Raw genomic sequence first — 18,122 nt, 5'->3', positions numbered from 1 at the left:
TCGACTTCCCAAATGAGTATGGCAGAATTGGCAGCTGACTTCTTCTGCCCACTGAAGTCCAGCAAGTACATACTAGTAATCATGGATGAATGCTTACACTTCCCAAAAGCAAAAAGTCGACCATTAATTATTGCTCAAGCAACCATACTGACCCTGGATGAGATATTCATAGTTTGGGGGATTCCAGAGACGTTGAAAATGGACAACGGACCTCCACCAGGAGCAGCACCCCCCCCCCCCCCCCACGGCCCCCCTCTTCCCCACCTCCCTTGCCACAAGCAAATAGAATGGTTGAATGCTTCACAGCAATGATCAAAAAAGCGATATAACAAGCGGAACTAAATCATGAGCCAACTCAACAAACCCTCAACACAACAGGACTCTCAGACCTCTGGGCCCTAGTGCCACTGCACCTGCAGCACCAATAGAAGCTATGCTCTTGGCGGCAGAATATCACAATTGCCATTCTGAAATACTAGCTCTTAAAAATGGTTAATCTCCACACATGCTTACTTTGCAACCCACCTTGAACAGAAAATCCAGAGAACTAAAAAGCAGGATTCTAAAATGATGCCCCCATAGGTCGTGTGCCACACAACCAGGAATCAATTGGAAAATCAGCTGGGTACAGACTTGAGCAGCTGCGTATAATGAAATCAACCCCTTCTTGAGGATGCAAAGGAGTCAGGGAAGCAGAAACAGCTGCCTAGCACAGCGAGGCTTCTCAAATCTTCTCTGACCCCAAGCAGGCCAGCAATGTGCTCTTTTTTACTATGCCTGAACTAAATAACCAGGTGAATTTCCAAACAAACACAATTCTCCCATTCTTTTTCACCAGCGGTGCAAAATTAGGATCGCTCAATAGGGGAAACGAACTAAGCCCAAAGCCCAACATAGTCACTTTTTAGGAGCACTGTTAGGCGTTAACCAATATAATGACCATAATGGTAATTGCATGAAGGTAATTACATTGCCTGAGACCCAAAAAATCCTTTAGAATGCAACTTTACCCTCAAGGAAGTCTTTGTGCTTTTCCTACTGGGTCCTTCATGAGCTCTGGCAGTTTGGTGCTACAGACAGGCTATCCTATTGGGGAACTTAGGGCCGGACGTACGAATGTTAAGAACTAATAGGTTGCTTTTTAAATATCTGAATTGTAATGAGTCAGAATGCAACCTATCTTGTGAATATTAATGAGGTACAGTTCCAATCGTGATTCACTACGATGGGATGCCCTCATAGGAATTGCAGCCTGCTGGGGTCAGCAGACCACCATGTCTGTGTTCACATTCCAATGAAGTAAACGTTCTCTTTTTTTTTTTTAAATGCAGTTCGTGTTCCTTAAAAGAAACTCTTTCCAGCACTCCTGGCACAGAAATCTGTCTTAAAACAAGGAAACCCTTTGTGTTTTATATATAAATGGCATACAACATCAATCAACTTGCAATCATCAACCACACGTACCACAATCCAACAGCACCCTAGGAGCTGAAGAATACAACGTCAAATTCAGTTACAAATGCATTTATTAAAAAGATCCTCTTACCCACATGAATTCATTTGCAAGATTTAAAACCATGTGTAATAATCACATAGGAATGCATACATTGTTTTCAAGCATAATAAAATACACAAAAGTGATAAACAAATTTATAAACAAAAAGTTCAACAATATAAAAGTTCTACTAATAAAATGAATATTACAAAAAAGTAATAAGCAAAAACAGGGAGAGTTATATCTTTTGTCAACACACTATAGACGATCAATGTTCAATAAGCCCTTTTGTTATAACTTTTCAATCCTGGTAAGTGCAGGCTTAGATATACTCAAGAGATCTACTTAGTGTTGACGTTGATATGAGTCAAAACAACCGATGATTTAGACAAGCAAAGCGACACGTTTCGGTGGCATATGATACTTTCCACCTTCCTCAGGCTAACAATAGGTGTTTGAAAAATCTCCCCACGATTAATCGATAAAAATTTGTGGATTCTCGGAGGACAACAATCTCTCCCAACTTGCCGCTCTAATGTCCACTGGTGGTACACGAGCACATCAATCAAAATAGTAGGGGGCAACAAAACTCACCCTCAAAGCGACGAATCTCACAAAGCTTGATATGTCACACCGAATCCAAATCAAGGGGGATGTACCGCTCTAAAATTGCCTCAGGTAAAAGGACACTGTTAAAACCACAGGCCTGTTAAATGCACTTCGGGCTGACCTTTGTTCCCACGTAGTGGTTCAGGTAAAAGGACACTGGTAAAACCAAAGGCCTGTTAAATGCACTTCGGGCTGACCTTTGTCCCCAAGTAGTGGTTCAAATCTTGTTTAGATAAAAGATAATGAAGTCAGCCGGGACTCACAGGTCTCCAGGCTTCATGCGCAACTCTTAGCGATAAAAAAAGGGCTCATAGGGATGGCAGCCTGATGGGGTCAGCCGACCACCATGTCTGTGATCACATTCCAATGAAGTAAACGTTCTCTTTTTTTTAAATGCAGTTCGTTTTCCTTAAAAGAAACTCTTTCCAGCACTCCTGGTACAGAAATCTGTCTGCCAAGATTCCCCTCAGCAAATTCTTGACAGTTGTAATTGAAACATAAACATATGATTACAGCTGAAAACAGCTTTTTGGCCTGGGCAATTTGAGTGAACTCCAATGAACATCCATGCTCTCCTTAATCTTTTGCAGCAAATGTTCCAGATGGCAGGATGGATCCATTTAATATATGTGCTCAATTTGGCAAACGCCCTATCTGAAAGACATGGACTGATAGGCTTAAGAGAAGTGAAAACCGAATTGTTAAAACCATAATGGAGTAATAATAAGAGGAGTACCGTAATAGAGGAAAACAAAGCACTAAAGAGTTCATTTTATGGGCAAAGCATGGATATCAAATCACCAAAACACCAGGGGTAACTGAAGTATATCATGTACTCTTTCGCCTCGTCTACCTCTCGTGCAGTCCTAGGATTAAATGCTTGTCCAAACTCCTACCCAACAGCACCCCCAGCTTCCTACTGAGTGCTTTGAAAACTACTATAAGTAAATTCTTACAACTCTGTTTACTTTCACTTCTTTCAGCTGCCTTCATGACCCCTGAGATAAGGGAAGCAAGGACAGAGCCAGGACACCAAAGAGCAAGCCTGATGTTTCAGCTGCTACCCCTGTACACCCCTCAGTGTGTTCCATGGTGAATAGGGTCCATGAGTGACAGCATGAATGCTACGCCATTTATTGGTCGGAAACATGGGGCCCTATTAACAAAGCCATTTTCAGCCATAACCGTAGATGGTGTGACAGAGTAAACCGAGGGAGAGGCTGTAATTGAAACGGATGCCATCAGTGGGGCAGCTAGTGGGGGAGAGGCACTGTTTTTGGGTTGGCAGAGGTGAGCAAGTTGTGTCTGTCAACTACCACCATCGCACCACCCCCCAAGAACAAGTCGGCCGGCAGCACCCCCTGGACAATTCGTCCATCTGTCCCAGGCCCCGCTCTTACCTGCACCAGATGGTAAACTTAGGGGCCACCCCGGTTGACAGTAGGTCTAGCTATGCCACTAGATGCCTTTGAGATCAGCGGTTGTGAAAGGTATAAAAATGACAGTGAAACTGGGTATGGTAACTCGATGTGTCTACTAAAGTTATGTTTTCATTCTTGAGTATAAAACGAGTTACTATATTACAGATTTAGGATGGCAGCGTTTTGAAGCCGGAACATGGTCAACTTGTGACATTAGTACATCATATGTTAAGTGTGCTCCAGCATGAATAATATTTGTAGAGCATGTGTAAACAAATAGATGCACAATAAAAACATTGCTGCTTTTAAATGGAATCATCTGAAATGAAATGTTAAAGAACTATAATGTAGAGGAGGCATGCTACACGCACCTGGTCTGCAGCAACCTCATATCCATCCGGGTTCATGGAGGGCAGGATGTGGATCCGGGTGTTGTGAACAAGATTCATTATTCGTTCATTCCTTCTACGATATTCCTCGCACAGAAACTCGGCTAGTTGAATAAGAAGTTCTCTTCCCAACACTTCATTTCCGTGCATATTTCCAACATACTTAAATTCTGGCTCTACTGCGGAAAAAAACACGTTTGTAAGAGCAAAGTAAAAGGTGTACAGATGCCTGCACGTTCTCTTTAATGGCAGCACATAGATATAAAATGGATGCCGGCTTGGGCTCTAGTCATGTTACACATAGGGTGACCAACTGCCATGGGTGCAAATTCAGGACAATGAGTGTAAAAATTCAGGACAAAGGGCCAAAAATCCGGACAGGAGGTCAAAATTCCGGACAAAAGGTACGTTTTACAGACATTTCAGAGAAGGTTGCGCAATAGTATATAAGTAAGTAAATAGACAATTACTAAAGTACAAGTGAAAATAAGTTTATATTGGGTTGAGACAATTGTGCACTTCATGGTTTGTCAGTATGCGCGCAGCTTTAAGTAACTTGCAGGTCCTTTTGTGGTAACAAAACCGCCACCACCCCACCTTTCCAGCTTCCTGGGAAACGCCTGATGCCCGGCCCGGCCAGTCTGGCCTTGATACCACCCTCCAATGGCGCCCCTCATCTTCACATAGACCCTCTCTCATGTGTATTTAATTTCTTCTATAGTGCTACTCATCCCAAGTGTGTAGGGCAGTGTGTTGGAGTGCATTACACCACACACATATTATATAGAGACAATCACTCATATAAGTATGAAAGTCAATGTATAGGAAATGTTGCTTAAGATAATGGTGCTTACAATGTGTAATCATACTTTCATCCATCATTCAGTCTTTCACCATTCATTCTGTCCTTCCATCTGTGTGCCCATCCATGTCCATATTCAACCATTTACAAACCTATCCATCATGTATCCTTTAATCCATCATTTCACTCATCCATCCCTCAATCCACCCTTTTATCCATTCATCATCCATCCATTCACCCTTTCACCCTATCCATCAGTACACTCATCCATCCACTCTTTCACCCATCCATCCATTCACTCATCCATCCAGCCATTCAGCCATTTACCCATCCAGCCATCCTTTCACTTACGCATTCATTCATCCAGTCACTCATCCTTCCACCCATTCACCCATTCAGTCACTGATTTACCCATCCCCTTTTCTCTTTCAATTCCCCTTTCACTTAGCCATCCATCCACCTACCATCCATCTACTCATCTACTCATGAATCCATCCATAGAACCTATCATTCATCCATCCTTTCACTCATCCATCCATCCTTTCTCTCATCCATCCACCCTCTCACTCCTTCACTCATCTATCCATCCTTTTGTCCATCTACCCGCCCTTTCACTCACTCATCCACCCTTTCACTCATCCGTCCATCCATTCACCCTTTCACTTATCAATTCATTAATCCACCCTTTCACTTATCAATTCATCAATCCATCCATCAATTCACTCATCCATCCACCCATTTACTCGCCTGTCATCCACCTTTTTACTCATCCATCCATCATTTCACTCATCTATCCAGCCATCCATCCAGCCATCCCTTCACTTACTACGCACCCACCTTTTCACATTAATTATGAGACCCATCAAGAACACCACCCTCGCTGTAGTTCCTAAAGCAAGGGGTGGGCAGGGTTCACTATGCCCCTGCACATAGGCAAACTGAGAAAGTGGATGGCATGAGTCATGCATGATTCACAGTGCCTGGACGTAGGGTGACTGTGACATGCTGTTCTTCCCAGAGCTTTAAGTGGGATGTAAAAACTAGGGGGGTCTCTCCGAAAGGGTGTTTAATGTAATAAAATGCGTTGCTTAAAACACATAAACTAAAATCTGTGCTTAATATAATGTGCCGCCAGACTGGTGTTTTTGTTGTTTCTGTCATTGCATCCAGATATATAATACAACAAGTAACGTTACACTTAGAACAAGTAATATTACACCTACAGCAAGCCAGAACAATTGGCTTTGTCAATGGTTGTTAGTTGCATAAAATAAAAAAGCAGCAACCATGGCTGCTATATTACCATAACTATAATCCCTTCCTTTGAACTTCTTTCACCGCCTTCCTTTCCTTAACTGATTTCTCCCATAGCAGCAGCATGGGATTTTTTGCACTTCCAGGTGACAGAAAGCCCTGCCCTAGACCGAGGCTGGAGGAGGCCACCACATGCTGTGCCAGTCCGGATGGACCCATTGTCATTCTGTATGTGGCAATCAGCCCCACACAGAATGACAATGGGCGGGGGTGCTTCTCTTGTGCTCCTAGGAGTGCGAGGCACCCTTGAGGGAGCTGAGGCCTTTCACAGGGGAACAGATCTGTTTACCTGCAAAGCCTAAATTTACGGACAAAAGCCGTCCGTAAAAAAGATCCTCCCGGACAACAGACGTGAGGTCCAATTTACGGACTGTCCGTGAAATTTACGGACGGTTGGTCACCCTAGTTACACAATTACTATACATTTTTTTAGGTCTGACGTTAGCAGTGGCGGCTGGTGACATTTGAAAGCCATAAATGTGAATGTGTGTTATGCCGCTAGCAATGCGATCAAGCCCCATTGACAAAAGGGGAGCTGAAGGGCCTCCTGCCCCAAGGAAAGTTTGAAAAATTGTGCTATTTACAGCATGCATCAGAAAGCGCAAATATTTATAAAGTAATTGGGACGTGCAGTCATGAAATAATTAAACACATTAAAAACTGTCCCATATCTTACTGCATTCCTGCTTCCATCCATGCCATCCATTTAGCGTGCCTGCAATATTTTATAAAAGGATTGAAAATAATCTCTTGATGGACATGTCACCCTTAGTTTAGCAACACCTTGGCTTCTCTTAAAGATGCAAGTTAAAGAGAAGTAGCTCACGAATGTCATTGGCGCTCCCTGTAAATGAGCCAATTGCCAACATTTTAAAGTGGCCTACCTTTGACTAGAAGAAACCCCCAGTGGGCCCTTCACAGCTCAGCAGATCTGCTGAAATCAAATGCTTGCATCTTTGCACAGAAGCATAAACAACATCAAACAAACGCGGGCCGGGTCAGAGATTTAATTTCCATTTACATGATGATGCCATCATAATTTTTTACTGTTGCTGGCACAGTGCATTTGGCACTTTTGTCATTATCTGCACTGCAGTGCCGCTGCTCTCATGTTTACAGGGTGCGGCGTGACATGGGGCAAGTTGAAGGCTGGGTTGGAGGTTGACTCTATGGATAACCCCCTCCAGGAGGCAAGTCATCCCACCCGCTCCCTTCCATCGTTTCCACCAACTGTGCGCTTTTACCTTAAATCACCACTGACAGCATTCTTTGGTGCCTGAAAAGGTCACAGTTTATTCACCAACATACATTTTTATACATAGCATTTTTTTTATATTTCCAACATTCGAGGTCATAAACACATTCAAGGTCCATGTTCTAACTTTTCATCACTTGCTCATTGCAATTCTTTCTCTTGTAATTATGGACCCAGCCTCCTCAATTTCCTGGGAGGGGAGGGGCCCCTTTTTCTGGGCTTCTGATTCACGGGTCTAGGCTTCAGCTTGCTACCGATTTGTAGGGTGTCCGTCTGGACCTGCCCGGGCTGCAAGTGCCGCCCCCCTCGCCCTGTAACCCTTTCGTGGGCCCTCCCTTCTCCCAGGGGTCCCTGCCGTGTGCCATCCCAAGGACCTTACTTGAGCATCTACTCTACCTTTCCTGAGGCTGAGTCACTGCCATTTTCTCCCTTGGTACCCCTGCTTTGAGGCATCCCAAGGGTCCTGCAGGAGCATCACATCTACTCTTTCTATTGCGGCACGCCGCCCCTTAGCTCCCTCAGTGCCCCTGCCACGAGTCATCCCAAGGACACTGTGAGAACCTTCCATCTACCTTTTAGTAATTTTCTTTTTGTACTAGCTTCCTTGTGTTTGTTCCGCTACCCTGCCTTCTTCGGGCAGTTTGCCCCTTCTTATCCCACCCTTGCTCTACCTTACTCACCCCCGGATTGGGGGGAGGCTCGCTTTGTTTACTGGGGCAAACCAGGCGTTCTACCCCGACCCTCATCTGGTCCGGCTTCGCCTTCCCGGCCCGGGTCCTGACTCACTTGCCCTTTCTCAGTAGAGTGAGAGGTATTAGCGCCTAGAGGGTTGGGTTAGCCTGAGGCTGGAGCTATGGACGACTCACCCGTCTGCACCTGAAAGAGTGGCAGGAGTCAGTCTGTGCGGCACTGGAGAAGGGAGAGATGAAGAAGATAGCAGGGGGCAGGGAGAGAGGAGGGAGAGAAGAAGAAGAGAGGGAAAGAGTAAGAACAGAGGAAGGAGAGCAGAGGGATAGAGATGAGGATTAGCGGAGGGAGAGAGCAGAGAGAGAGGAGGGAGAATAGGGGTAAGAGAGGAAGGGGACAGGTGGGAGAGAGGAGGAAGAGAGGAAGGAGAGGATTGACAGGACACCAGAGCATACGTCTGTAGCTTTAAAAATCATTCTTGATTGCAATACAATGCTTGAGTAACACCTCAACATAACACTTTTGATGTAAAGCCAGGACTTACTTTCTCTACAATATAGAGTGACTAATGGAGAGATGCAACTAAGTTACTCTCTCTCTGTCAGGATGCCACATCGCCCTGGCCCTTGTCTTCTTACAGACAACGTTTCACCAGTAGCAAATAAAATAAAATAAAATATACCGTTCAGGAATGGAGGCAAGTCGTGCTGGGTTCCAGAACACCTAGCTCGGCTTGGGGAGGTGATACAGACCCGGGGAGGGCTAGGCCTGGTGTATAACACGAGGTGGACCTTGAGGCAGTAATTAGTAAATCTAAATAATTACCATTCCTGGCTGTTCAATCTCCTTGGTAAAGGCTAATTTGATGCAGCCGGATTATGCTTAAAAAATGTGGGAAACGCCTGGCTTGGCCAAGCAGACAGACACAAAGCTTCGAGTTAAGAAAGCCTGACTGGGAATGGCCTGCCCCTGGGGCCTGGAATAAAATTAAGCATGGGCATAAAATCCGTTCCGCTCGCGGAATTTGCGGATTTTTGGAAAATTTGCGATCCGCGAATTCTCGCGAATTTGCCGAAAATCCGCAAATTGAAGCCACCGCGGATTTTTTTGCTTGGTCGCGCTTGACAAATACAATATTGCGGCGCACGGCGTTCACTTACCGTCATTCGGCGGTTGAAGAGTTGTTTTTCTCCATGTTTGCGTGTGCTGCGCCATTTTGGATCTTGCTGCGTGATCCCGCGGGAGTTTGTCGACCGCGATTACGTCATCGCGTCGCCACCTTGCACAGCAAGAGTTTGTCAACGCGAGTACGTCATAAAGGCTCGTGATCACGCATCGCGGGAGTAAACAATTGCGAACACGTAGATGCGGTGGGCAGCAACAATCTCGCACTCGCGAAATTGCTAAATTTGCAATTCTGCACAAGAAATCCACCAGAAGGCAGCATAAACCTTCTGAAAATGATGATTTTTATCAGAATAACTCCTCAGGTTGACATTTGCCTGCACTTTGTTTTGCAAGGAGTCCATTTTTTGGGGGGGGGGGGAAGGAAGTGCCCCACAGTCTCCAACTTCCTGTTCCTGTCCAGCAGGCTCCTCCCAGTGCTTTGTTCATGTCCTGGTCACTTTGATTTGGATCTTGACCTGGAAGGATTACTTTTTGTGGATGCTGCTGGATATTTGGATTTGAGGCCTTTTTGACTTTCTTTGGATCACTTTTGGATTAGAAATTTCACAAGTAAGTTGATGTTGTTTGTTTGGGGCATTACAGTTGCTGCAACTACAATTTTCGAACTTTTTCAGAACATTAAATAAAATATATTGTGGGTAGCCACAGTATCCAGTAGGAACAGGGTTAGTTATGGGTGCATGGTACAACTGTTTTGTTGAATTTTAACATCATTTAGGGCATGGATGGCATTGGATTGGGGTTATTTTTGTGTGTTTTTCGATTTTTTGGCTGTTGTTGGGGCCTTTTGCCCAGGGGTACTCAGTGGTGCATGGACTGAGTCTTTCTGTGGGGTCTCTTTAATGTAAACATCATGGAGGGCATGGATGGCATTGCATTGTGGTGATTTTTGTGTGTTTTTCGATTTTTTGGCTGTTGTTGGGGCCTTTTGTCCAGGGGTACTCAGTGGTGCATGGACTGAGTCTTTCTGTGGGGTCTCTTTAATGTAAACATCATGGAGGGCATGGATGGCATTGGATTGCGGTGATTTTTGTGTGTTTTTCGATTTTTTGGCTGTTATTGGGGCCTTTTGCCCAGGGGCACCCAGTGGTGCATGGACTGAGTCTTTCTGTGGGGTCTCTTTAATGTAAACATCATGGAGGGCATGGATGGCATTGGATTGTGGTGATTTTTGTGTGCTTTTCGACTTTTTGGGTGGTGTTGGGGCCTGTCCATGTGGGTGGGGGCCATTTTGAGGCCTGGTCCAGGCAGGGCCTGGCCATGTGGGTGAGGGTCTAGGGGCCATATTGAAGCCAGGCAGTGTGCTTTGTTGTGCCATAGGCCTGCACCCAGTCTGCCATGCTTTCATCTATTATGCCCAGGGATACTCAGTGGTGCATGGACCGAGTCTTTCTGTGGGGTGTCATGAATTTCAACATGATTGAGGGCATGGATGGCATTGGATTGTGGTGATGTTTGTGTGTTTTTCGATTTTTTGGCTGTTGTTGGGGCCTTTTGCCCAGGGGTACTCAGTGGTGCATGGACTGAGTCTTTCTGTGGGGTTTCTTTAATGTAAACATCATGGAGGGCATGGATGGCATTGGATTGGGGTGATTTTTGTGTGTTTTTCGATTTTTGGGCTTTTGTTGGGGCCTTTTGCCCAGGGGTACTCAGTGGTGCATGGACTGAGTCTCTCTGTGGGGTCTCTTTAATGTAAACATCATGGAGGGCATGGATGGCATTGGATTGTGGTGATTTTTGTGTGTTTTTCGATTTTATGGGATGCTGATGGGGCCTGTCTATGTGGGTGGGGGCCATTTTGAGGACTGGTACAGGCAGGGCCTGGCCATGTTGTGGGGGTTTAGGGGCCATTTTGAAGCCAGGCAGTGTGCTTTGTAGTGCCATAGGCCTGCACCCAGTCTGCCATGCTTTCATCCATTATGCCTAGGGGTACTCTGTCAGTGGTGCATTTTATTGGTCTTTCCATTTTGGGGGGTGGGTATAATAAAAATGCTTACTTGCAAACTGTTAATTGAAGCGCTACATATGCAACATTTATTTAACTGATGTTCCTCTGGCTTCGTTTGCTTTTAGGTGCAGAAAGACGAATCATCAGCCTCATCGTTCCTCATCAGTGCCAGGAACAAGTCCTGCTGCAGTGTGTGCAGCACAACGTCACGTGTGGCCACAGACAACTCTGCAACTTGTGCAACTGCGGCCTGCTGTTCTGACATCTGAAGAAGATGGCCCCAAAAAAAGTTGCCTGTAGCTCCTCTAGCAAGAAAGTTGCCAGTAAGTAGCAGAAGAAGCAAGTGGCGCCAGTTACCAAGGAGACTGGTGTGCCGATCGCCGCATTTTTTGGGAAAAAATAAAGTACGCCTGGAGCAGCAGCGGGGTCTGCTGGGGACCAAGCTGGGAGCAGCACCCCCGCTCCATTGGGCTCAGTGACACCACCACCACGCCAACTTAAGTCCAAGCCCTTGAGTGCTGCAGAGGCAGCCAGTATAGTTGTTCAATCACCATCGACCAGTGATGTTGGCTCATCGCAAGAAAGTAGCAGCATCCCTCAATCAACACAGGTTGTTGTAACTAATCTGACGAGTGTTCAAAAACCACAGCCGCAACAACAACCACATGTGCAAGTACAAGCCCAAGTACATGTGGAAGGAGAGGCAGCGCAAGGAGATGCGCAAGCAGAGGTGCATTGAGCGGCACAAGTGCCCACAATAGTTGTTCCTCCCGAAGAAGGGGCACATCAGGAAATCGACATTCAAGCCGAGGTATCATTTGAGGAAGCCACTCCTCCTGATCATTCATTGTCTTCGAGATCCCTAGCAAGGAAAAGATCAAGGATGGTGTCTACATCTTCTTCAAGCCCCCTTCCTTCTGATGATATGGATGAAAATTGGGAACCACCACGGCCGTCTGAGAGTGAGGCACACCATGTTCTGACAAAGGTAGCTAAGCGTAAAAGGAAGGTCCCCAAAAGTCTCGTACTTATGGAGTGTGATGATGACGCTGAACAAGAAGTGGCGTATACTCCTGCTGATGAAGACTCTCACCATGACGACGCAGTCATCAAAGAGGTCACTTCAGCCCCAGCGGGCATGCAGCAAACAGACATTTTTACCCTAGCCCGAAATGCTGCTGAGCGTGATTTTGGCGACGTGGCAATGGGACCACCACCAATGCAGTTAACTAGTACACCATAACCTACCGCTTCAATATTTTCTCACCAGAAGGGACCTCCATCCACCTCGACCTCCATTTCCTCAATTAGTGGTGCTGCAAGTGCACAATGTAGTAAAGTTCGGCAACACACATCCTCCACTTCATCTGGCATTAGCATTCCCAGTATCGCCTCCTCCACCCCCCACAGACATTTGAAGTCCGCAGTTTGGGACTTCTTTAGTGTTAGCCCAACAAGGGAAAACATAGCCATTTGTACCATTTGTAAGCTTGGAGTTAGTCGTGGTAAGCTTGGTACCAACTATGGTACCGGACGCCAGAGAGGTCATCTTGAGAGACAGCACACTGTCAAATGGCATGCGCACTTAAAGGAGATCAAGGAAGCCCGAATTGCAAGTCAACAAACTGTATCTGTTGATGTTTCATCTGATGATGACGAGGAGGAAGAAGCGTCAAACATTTCTTCACTTACACCCAGTACCCCTGTCAGCAGCACAGCCCCTGCAAGATATATGAGCCACACTAAGAGTGTGGGAGAGAGTGAGACACCAACGAGAAAAAGTTCATCATCACCGAGGGTAACTGGGTCGAAGAAGTCATCATCATCCCGTAAAATGGTCCGGCCCACCATTAAAAGCATGTTGTTTTCAGATGCGCCATTTGAACGCAACCACCCAATGACGCGTCTGTATAACACTAAGCTGGCTAAAATGCTAGCGCTGGACCTTCTCCCTTTTTCTTTTGTGGAAGGGGTTTGTTTTCTTGAATTAGTGGCAACGCTCTGCCCTAAATGGAAGGTTCCTAGCCGGTTCTATTTTGCCAGAGTTGCGGTTCCAGCACTATATGAAGATGTGCTGGAGGTGATTGGGGCAGCTTTGCAGAAGAGTGCTGTTCACACTATACATCTGACAACAGACATGTGGACCAGTTGCCAAGCCGTTGATTACATGTGGATCACTGCACACTGGGTCTCTTTTTCAGGGGTTAAAGCAAAGCTAACCGCAGGTGTTGACCCGGACGTTTTTAAAGCTGCTCGGAAACATGCAACACTAGCCATGTTTGGCATGGAGAGAAATCATACAGGAGAAAACATTTTGCATGAGTTTAACACAAAGGTCTTTCAATAGCCGTCCCCAAGAAAACGCATGATTGGTTATGTTTCCACGGATAATGGCGCCAATGTAGTTAAGGCCATGGATAAGGGTAACTATTTCAGAGTGCCGTGTTTGGCGCACTGTATAAACCTGGTTGTTAAAAAATTCTTGAGTGAAGAAAGTCCAGTGTGTGAGTTACTGACCACCTGCCGAAGAATGTGCACACATTTCAACCATTCTTTTAAGGCCCGGAAGTAGCTGAGGTGCCTGCAACATGAACGTAAACTGCCAGGGAAAGCACTCATCCAGGAGGTGGTAACACGTTGGAACTCAACCTTCTACATGCTTGAGCGTCTGTTTGAGCAGTGTGCGGTAGTCGATCAGTATTTCTTTACACAGGGTGCAGGTATGAAGGACCTGAGGATACAGGTGGAGCAATGGAAGCTAGTTAAAAGCCTGACAGACATGCTTCATCCTTTTGAGGTCTTCACGCGTGCAGTCAGCAGGGAGGACTGTAATTTGGGAAAAGCTATCCCATTGTTGCGAATGCTAGAGCACCAACTGAAGGCGGTGTCTTCTACGTTTCAAAAAGAGGAAGAAAAGGAACAAGCATTTGAGTTGGCGGAGAAGTTATTACAGCGCCTACTTTGCGAGGAACGTCTTCAAAAGATCCACACAGAACAGCATTACATTTGTGCTACTATTCTGGATCCACAGTACAAAAAGGCACTGGCATGCATTGTATTCTTTCCTTTTGATGACGCAGATGTTACAAAGTACAAACATTGGCTAGCTCTGGCAGCCAGTCGATTTGAAAGAGAACGGCAGGAAATAGAAGGAAAAGGCAGTACATCAGCATCAGCAGGCCACCTGGAGTCAATAAAATCCACTTCTGCATCTGTGGCTGTGGCAGAAGTGAGTGATTTTCCCTCTCAGCCGTTAAAGACACCAGCAACCGTATCATCTGCACCAGACACAACAGTAACATTGTGTGAAGAAGAGGATTGGCTAACTCAGCTTGGGTTTGCTTCTGAAGGACTATCTGAATGACTCAACAGAGGTCTATGTTCATGATGACCCATTGGCGTATTGGCATGGGAAAAGAGAATTGTGGCCAGAGATCACCAACCTGGCTATAAATTACTTGTCTTGCCCACTCGCAAGTGTGTCTTCTGGACGTGTTTTCAGTGCTGCTGGTGGCATTGTAACTTGCAAAGGACCCGCCTCTCGCCCAAAAATGTGGAGAGGTTAACAATGATCAAGATGAATCAGCACCTCATTTCACCAGATTACAAAATACGAGAATGCACGCAGGAAGAAGACAAGAAGGACACCAACTTAGATGAGGGAAGTTCTTCTCTGTTAGGTGACCTACTCCCGCCTGAATTCGCAGAGTTTGAGGACGAGCTCTTCTTCCCAGACACCGAGCCCTGAAAATGAGTCAATGAATCACTAACTTTCTTTTTCGTCCTTATTCACTTTTATTCCTGTGTGTCTGTCTTTCTCTGTTTTGCAAAATCTGCATAAAACAAACTTTAATCACCTAATCACAAAAACAAGCCCATCAGCAGAACTGTCTTCCCTTATTTGCTTATTGATTTGAAGGTGCCGCAGTCTGCATTCCTCAGGTTCACAAGTTTACAAGAACATGCTCCTCTATCCTCCTCCTCCAGACTCCTATTTCCCTCAAAGCAGATGGCTGGATTACACCCAATGAAGAAAGACTCTGCACTTGTGGGGGTGTTCTACTTCTTTGCGGGTGAGTTGACGGGTCTGGGGCATTGCTGTGAAGGTCTAATACCGGATAAAAGTGGTTTGGAGAAAATCGGAGCAGAAAAAGATTTTGCGCTTTTGATCACTTGCCTGTCTTTGGGGTGCTGTTTGGCGGGCTTTTAGGTTGTTGTGGGTGGGTTTTGGGGTCTGGGAGCACTGCTTGCACAGTCTAATGTTGATTGCATTTGTTTTTCAGGAAATCCATGGTGGAAAAGGGGAGTTAGGGCCTAGCTGCAAAGCGTATTTGGACTGAATTCCAGGTAGTAGGCCCATTTTTGCTTTTTGCCAGTTTGGGGGTGTTCTGCTTTTTTGTGGGTGGCTGCAGGGGTCTGGGGCCATTGCTGGGAATGTCTAATACCGGTTAAAAGTGGTTTGGACAAAATCGGAGGTGTTATTGTTTTTGCGTTTTTGCTGACTTGCTTGTCTTTGAGGTGCTGTTTGGGGGGGTTCCGGGTGTTTGTGGGTGGGTTTTGGGGTCTGAGAGCACTGCTGGCACAGTCTAATGTTGATTGCATTTGTTTTTCAGGAAATCCATGGTGGAAAAGTGGAGTTATGACCTAGCTGCACAGCGCATTTGGACAGAATTGAAAGAAGGCCGAAAATATTTTAAGTATGAGATTTTCCATTTTTGCTTTTTGCCTGTTTGGGGGTGTTCTGCTTTTATGTGGGTGGGTTGGCAGGTCTTGGGGCATTGCTGGGAAGGTCTAATACGGGATAAAAGTGGTTTGGAGAAAATCCATACTGAAAAGCGTTTTGGCACTTTTTTTAACTTAGGGTTAGGGTTAGCACTAGCAGCAGGATTGCATGTGTTTGGGGGTGTTCTAGATTTTTGCAACTGGGTTCTGGGGTCTTAGAGCACTCGTGGGAATGTGTAATTTTGGTTGCAAGTGGTTTGAAGAAAATTCATGGTGGGAAAGGGGGGATTTGGCCTAGTTAAAGAAAGCGTTTGCCACTATTCTTAACTTAGGGCTCGTTAGGGTTAGCAGTATTGTATTGCATGTGTTTGGGCGGGGGTTCTAGATTTTTACGACTGGGTGGGGTCTCTTGGAACACTTGTTGGAATGTCTAATTTTTATTGCAAGTGGTTTGAAGATAATCCATGGTGGGAAAGGGGGGTTTTGGGCATACTTTCTGAGTATGTTTTGGCAGGATTTGAAATTAGACCTCTGCGAGGTAGCAGCAGTATTCTGCACGTTTTTGGGAGGGTAATGTGGGGTGTTCTAGATTTTGGGGATTGTCATCTCTGAAAGTGACAGTATAATTTTTGCACTACACAGCGTGCCTTATATATTTTTTTTCTACGAGGTGTCTTTAACACTTACTGTTGTGTTTTTCCATCATCAATTACAGGCATGCTTTTACCCTGTGCCATCGATGTACTCAGGGCTTTAAGTGGGATGAAAAAACTGGGGGGTCTCTCAAAGGGGCGTGGCCACCAATTAGGGGTGTGGCTTTTAAACACTTGCGCTAAAAATCTGTGTTTAGTATAGTGTACTGCCCAACTTGTATTTTGTTGTTTCTGTCATTGCATTCAGATATGTGAAACAACAAGTAACATCATACCTACAAGTAAGGACTATTGGCATTGTCAATGGTTATTAGTTGCATAAGATAAATAGGCTGTAACTATATCTTGTTACATATAATACTGAAAAAGCTTCCAATTAAAGCCCTGGTGACCCTACCACAATGTTGCTGCTCTTGCGTTTCAGAAAGAGAAGGGAAATCCAGAGAGAAAATGACTCTCTTTAAAGGATTTCCCTTCCCCCACAAAGCTCACCTGGCATGACGTTGTGCCGTAACTTCTCCATTAGTGAGAAGTGAGCAGTGTGGGCAGCGCACATCCATGTGCTTGTTGTCTCGAAACGGGTCTCTATCTGGCTGTTTTGCGCCCTGGCACTTTTTTCCGGACTGCAGTGACAGTAAACTGCTGTCTCTGCAGTCTGGAAAAAAACGGATCCTCTGTGCCAGGGCTCAAAACAGAGCCCGATAGAGACCCGTTTCGAGGCCTCTTTTAAAAAACTCCCGGTGCTCAGACCCCTTGAGACCCGGCCCACTTAAAGCCCTGGATGTACTACTCAGGCTTACAATTAGCGATCCGCAAATCCGCATCAGGCAGACAGTGGACAGTGTGTCTGGTCACCAAGATTGATCGACAGAGCATCCGATGGAATGAAGGAGTACCGCGAATAAGAGGAGTGGCTGGATGCATCAACTTCAGAAATTCAACGGGATAACTACAAAAAACAGTAACAGTATCCAAAATTCTCCTTATCTTTTAAATGATATTCTTGTGAACTCGAACTTACTTCTACGAGTGTGACTCTGTGCGTTTGTTTGATCTCTGCTTCAAATTCATCCCTCCAGCTATTTGATACATCTTTGCTATGTTTAACACTAATTTAAAGTTCTAAGTGTTTATTCTCTCTGAGGGCAGAGAGGCAAGTGAAATTGCGTAATGACTGCAGCCCTGTACTGTCAACTTGTTTCTTCGAACTTACTAGTAATTTGCAGTAAGTAGTAGTACTACTTTTCAGTAACCTAACCATCCATTTAGTACTTCTGGCATGTAGTAGTGCACTTCCTTTATGCCCTTAAAATATTTATCAATATCTTCCAATCCAAAGATTTGTTTCTCTTCATTTGTTGTTTGAGTGTCCATGCTGTGTTTTTTTTCCTCTCTACCAAACTTTTCCAAAAACCCCCATTCCCATCCAATTTTCAAACCCTAACCCTCTTCCCCCGGGCTGTGTGGTATTTCATTGAGGTGTGACTGACAACAACAATAAATTCCACACACTTGCTGGGGAGGATAAGGTCAAAGCAGCCAGAAGTTCATGTGCGCCATCGTGGATTGATGAGAACATCCTCCTCCTACACGACGTGAACAATCAAATGCTTAATGCTTACCTTACGTTGGCACTGCT

General features: G+C 45.3%; 1 protein-coding gene across 2 annotated transcripts in view; it reads right to left on the bottom strand.

The window, feature by feature from the left end:
- The window catches only part of CPN1 (carboxypeptidase N subunit 1), a 220,118-nt gene that overhangs the window by 72,173 nt on the left and 129,823 nt on the right, over positions 1 to 18,122 (bottom strand). Inside the window, exon 2 of one of the 2 annotated variants that reach the window (XM_086922584.1) lies at positions 3,897 to 4,093. In XM_086922584.1, coding sequence (XP_086778710.1) covers positions 3,897 to 4,093 — 197 coding nt within the window. The remainder of the gene's footprint in view (positions 1 to 3,896; positions 4,094 to 18,122) is intronic. The other variant, XM_086922585.1, reaches the window with a different exon arrangement.

This window comes from Lissotriton vulgaris, chromosome 5 (genome assembly GCF_964263255.1).
Source record: "Lissotriton vulgaris chromosome 5, aLisVul1.2, whole genome shotgun sequence".
Taxonomy (NCBI): Eukaryota; Metazoa; Chordata; class Amphibia; order Caudata; family Salamandridae; genus Lissotriton; species Lissotriton vulgaris.
This window is presented reverse-complemented; position numbering and strand designations above follow the sequence as displayed.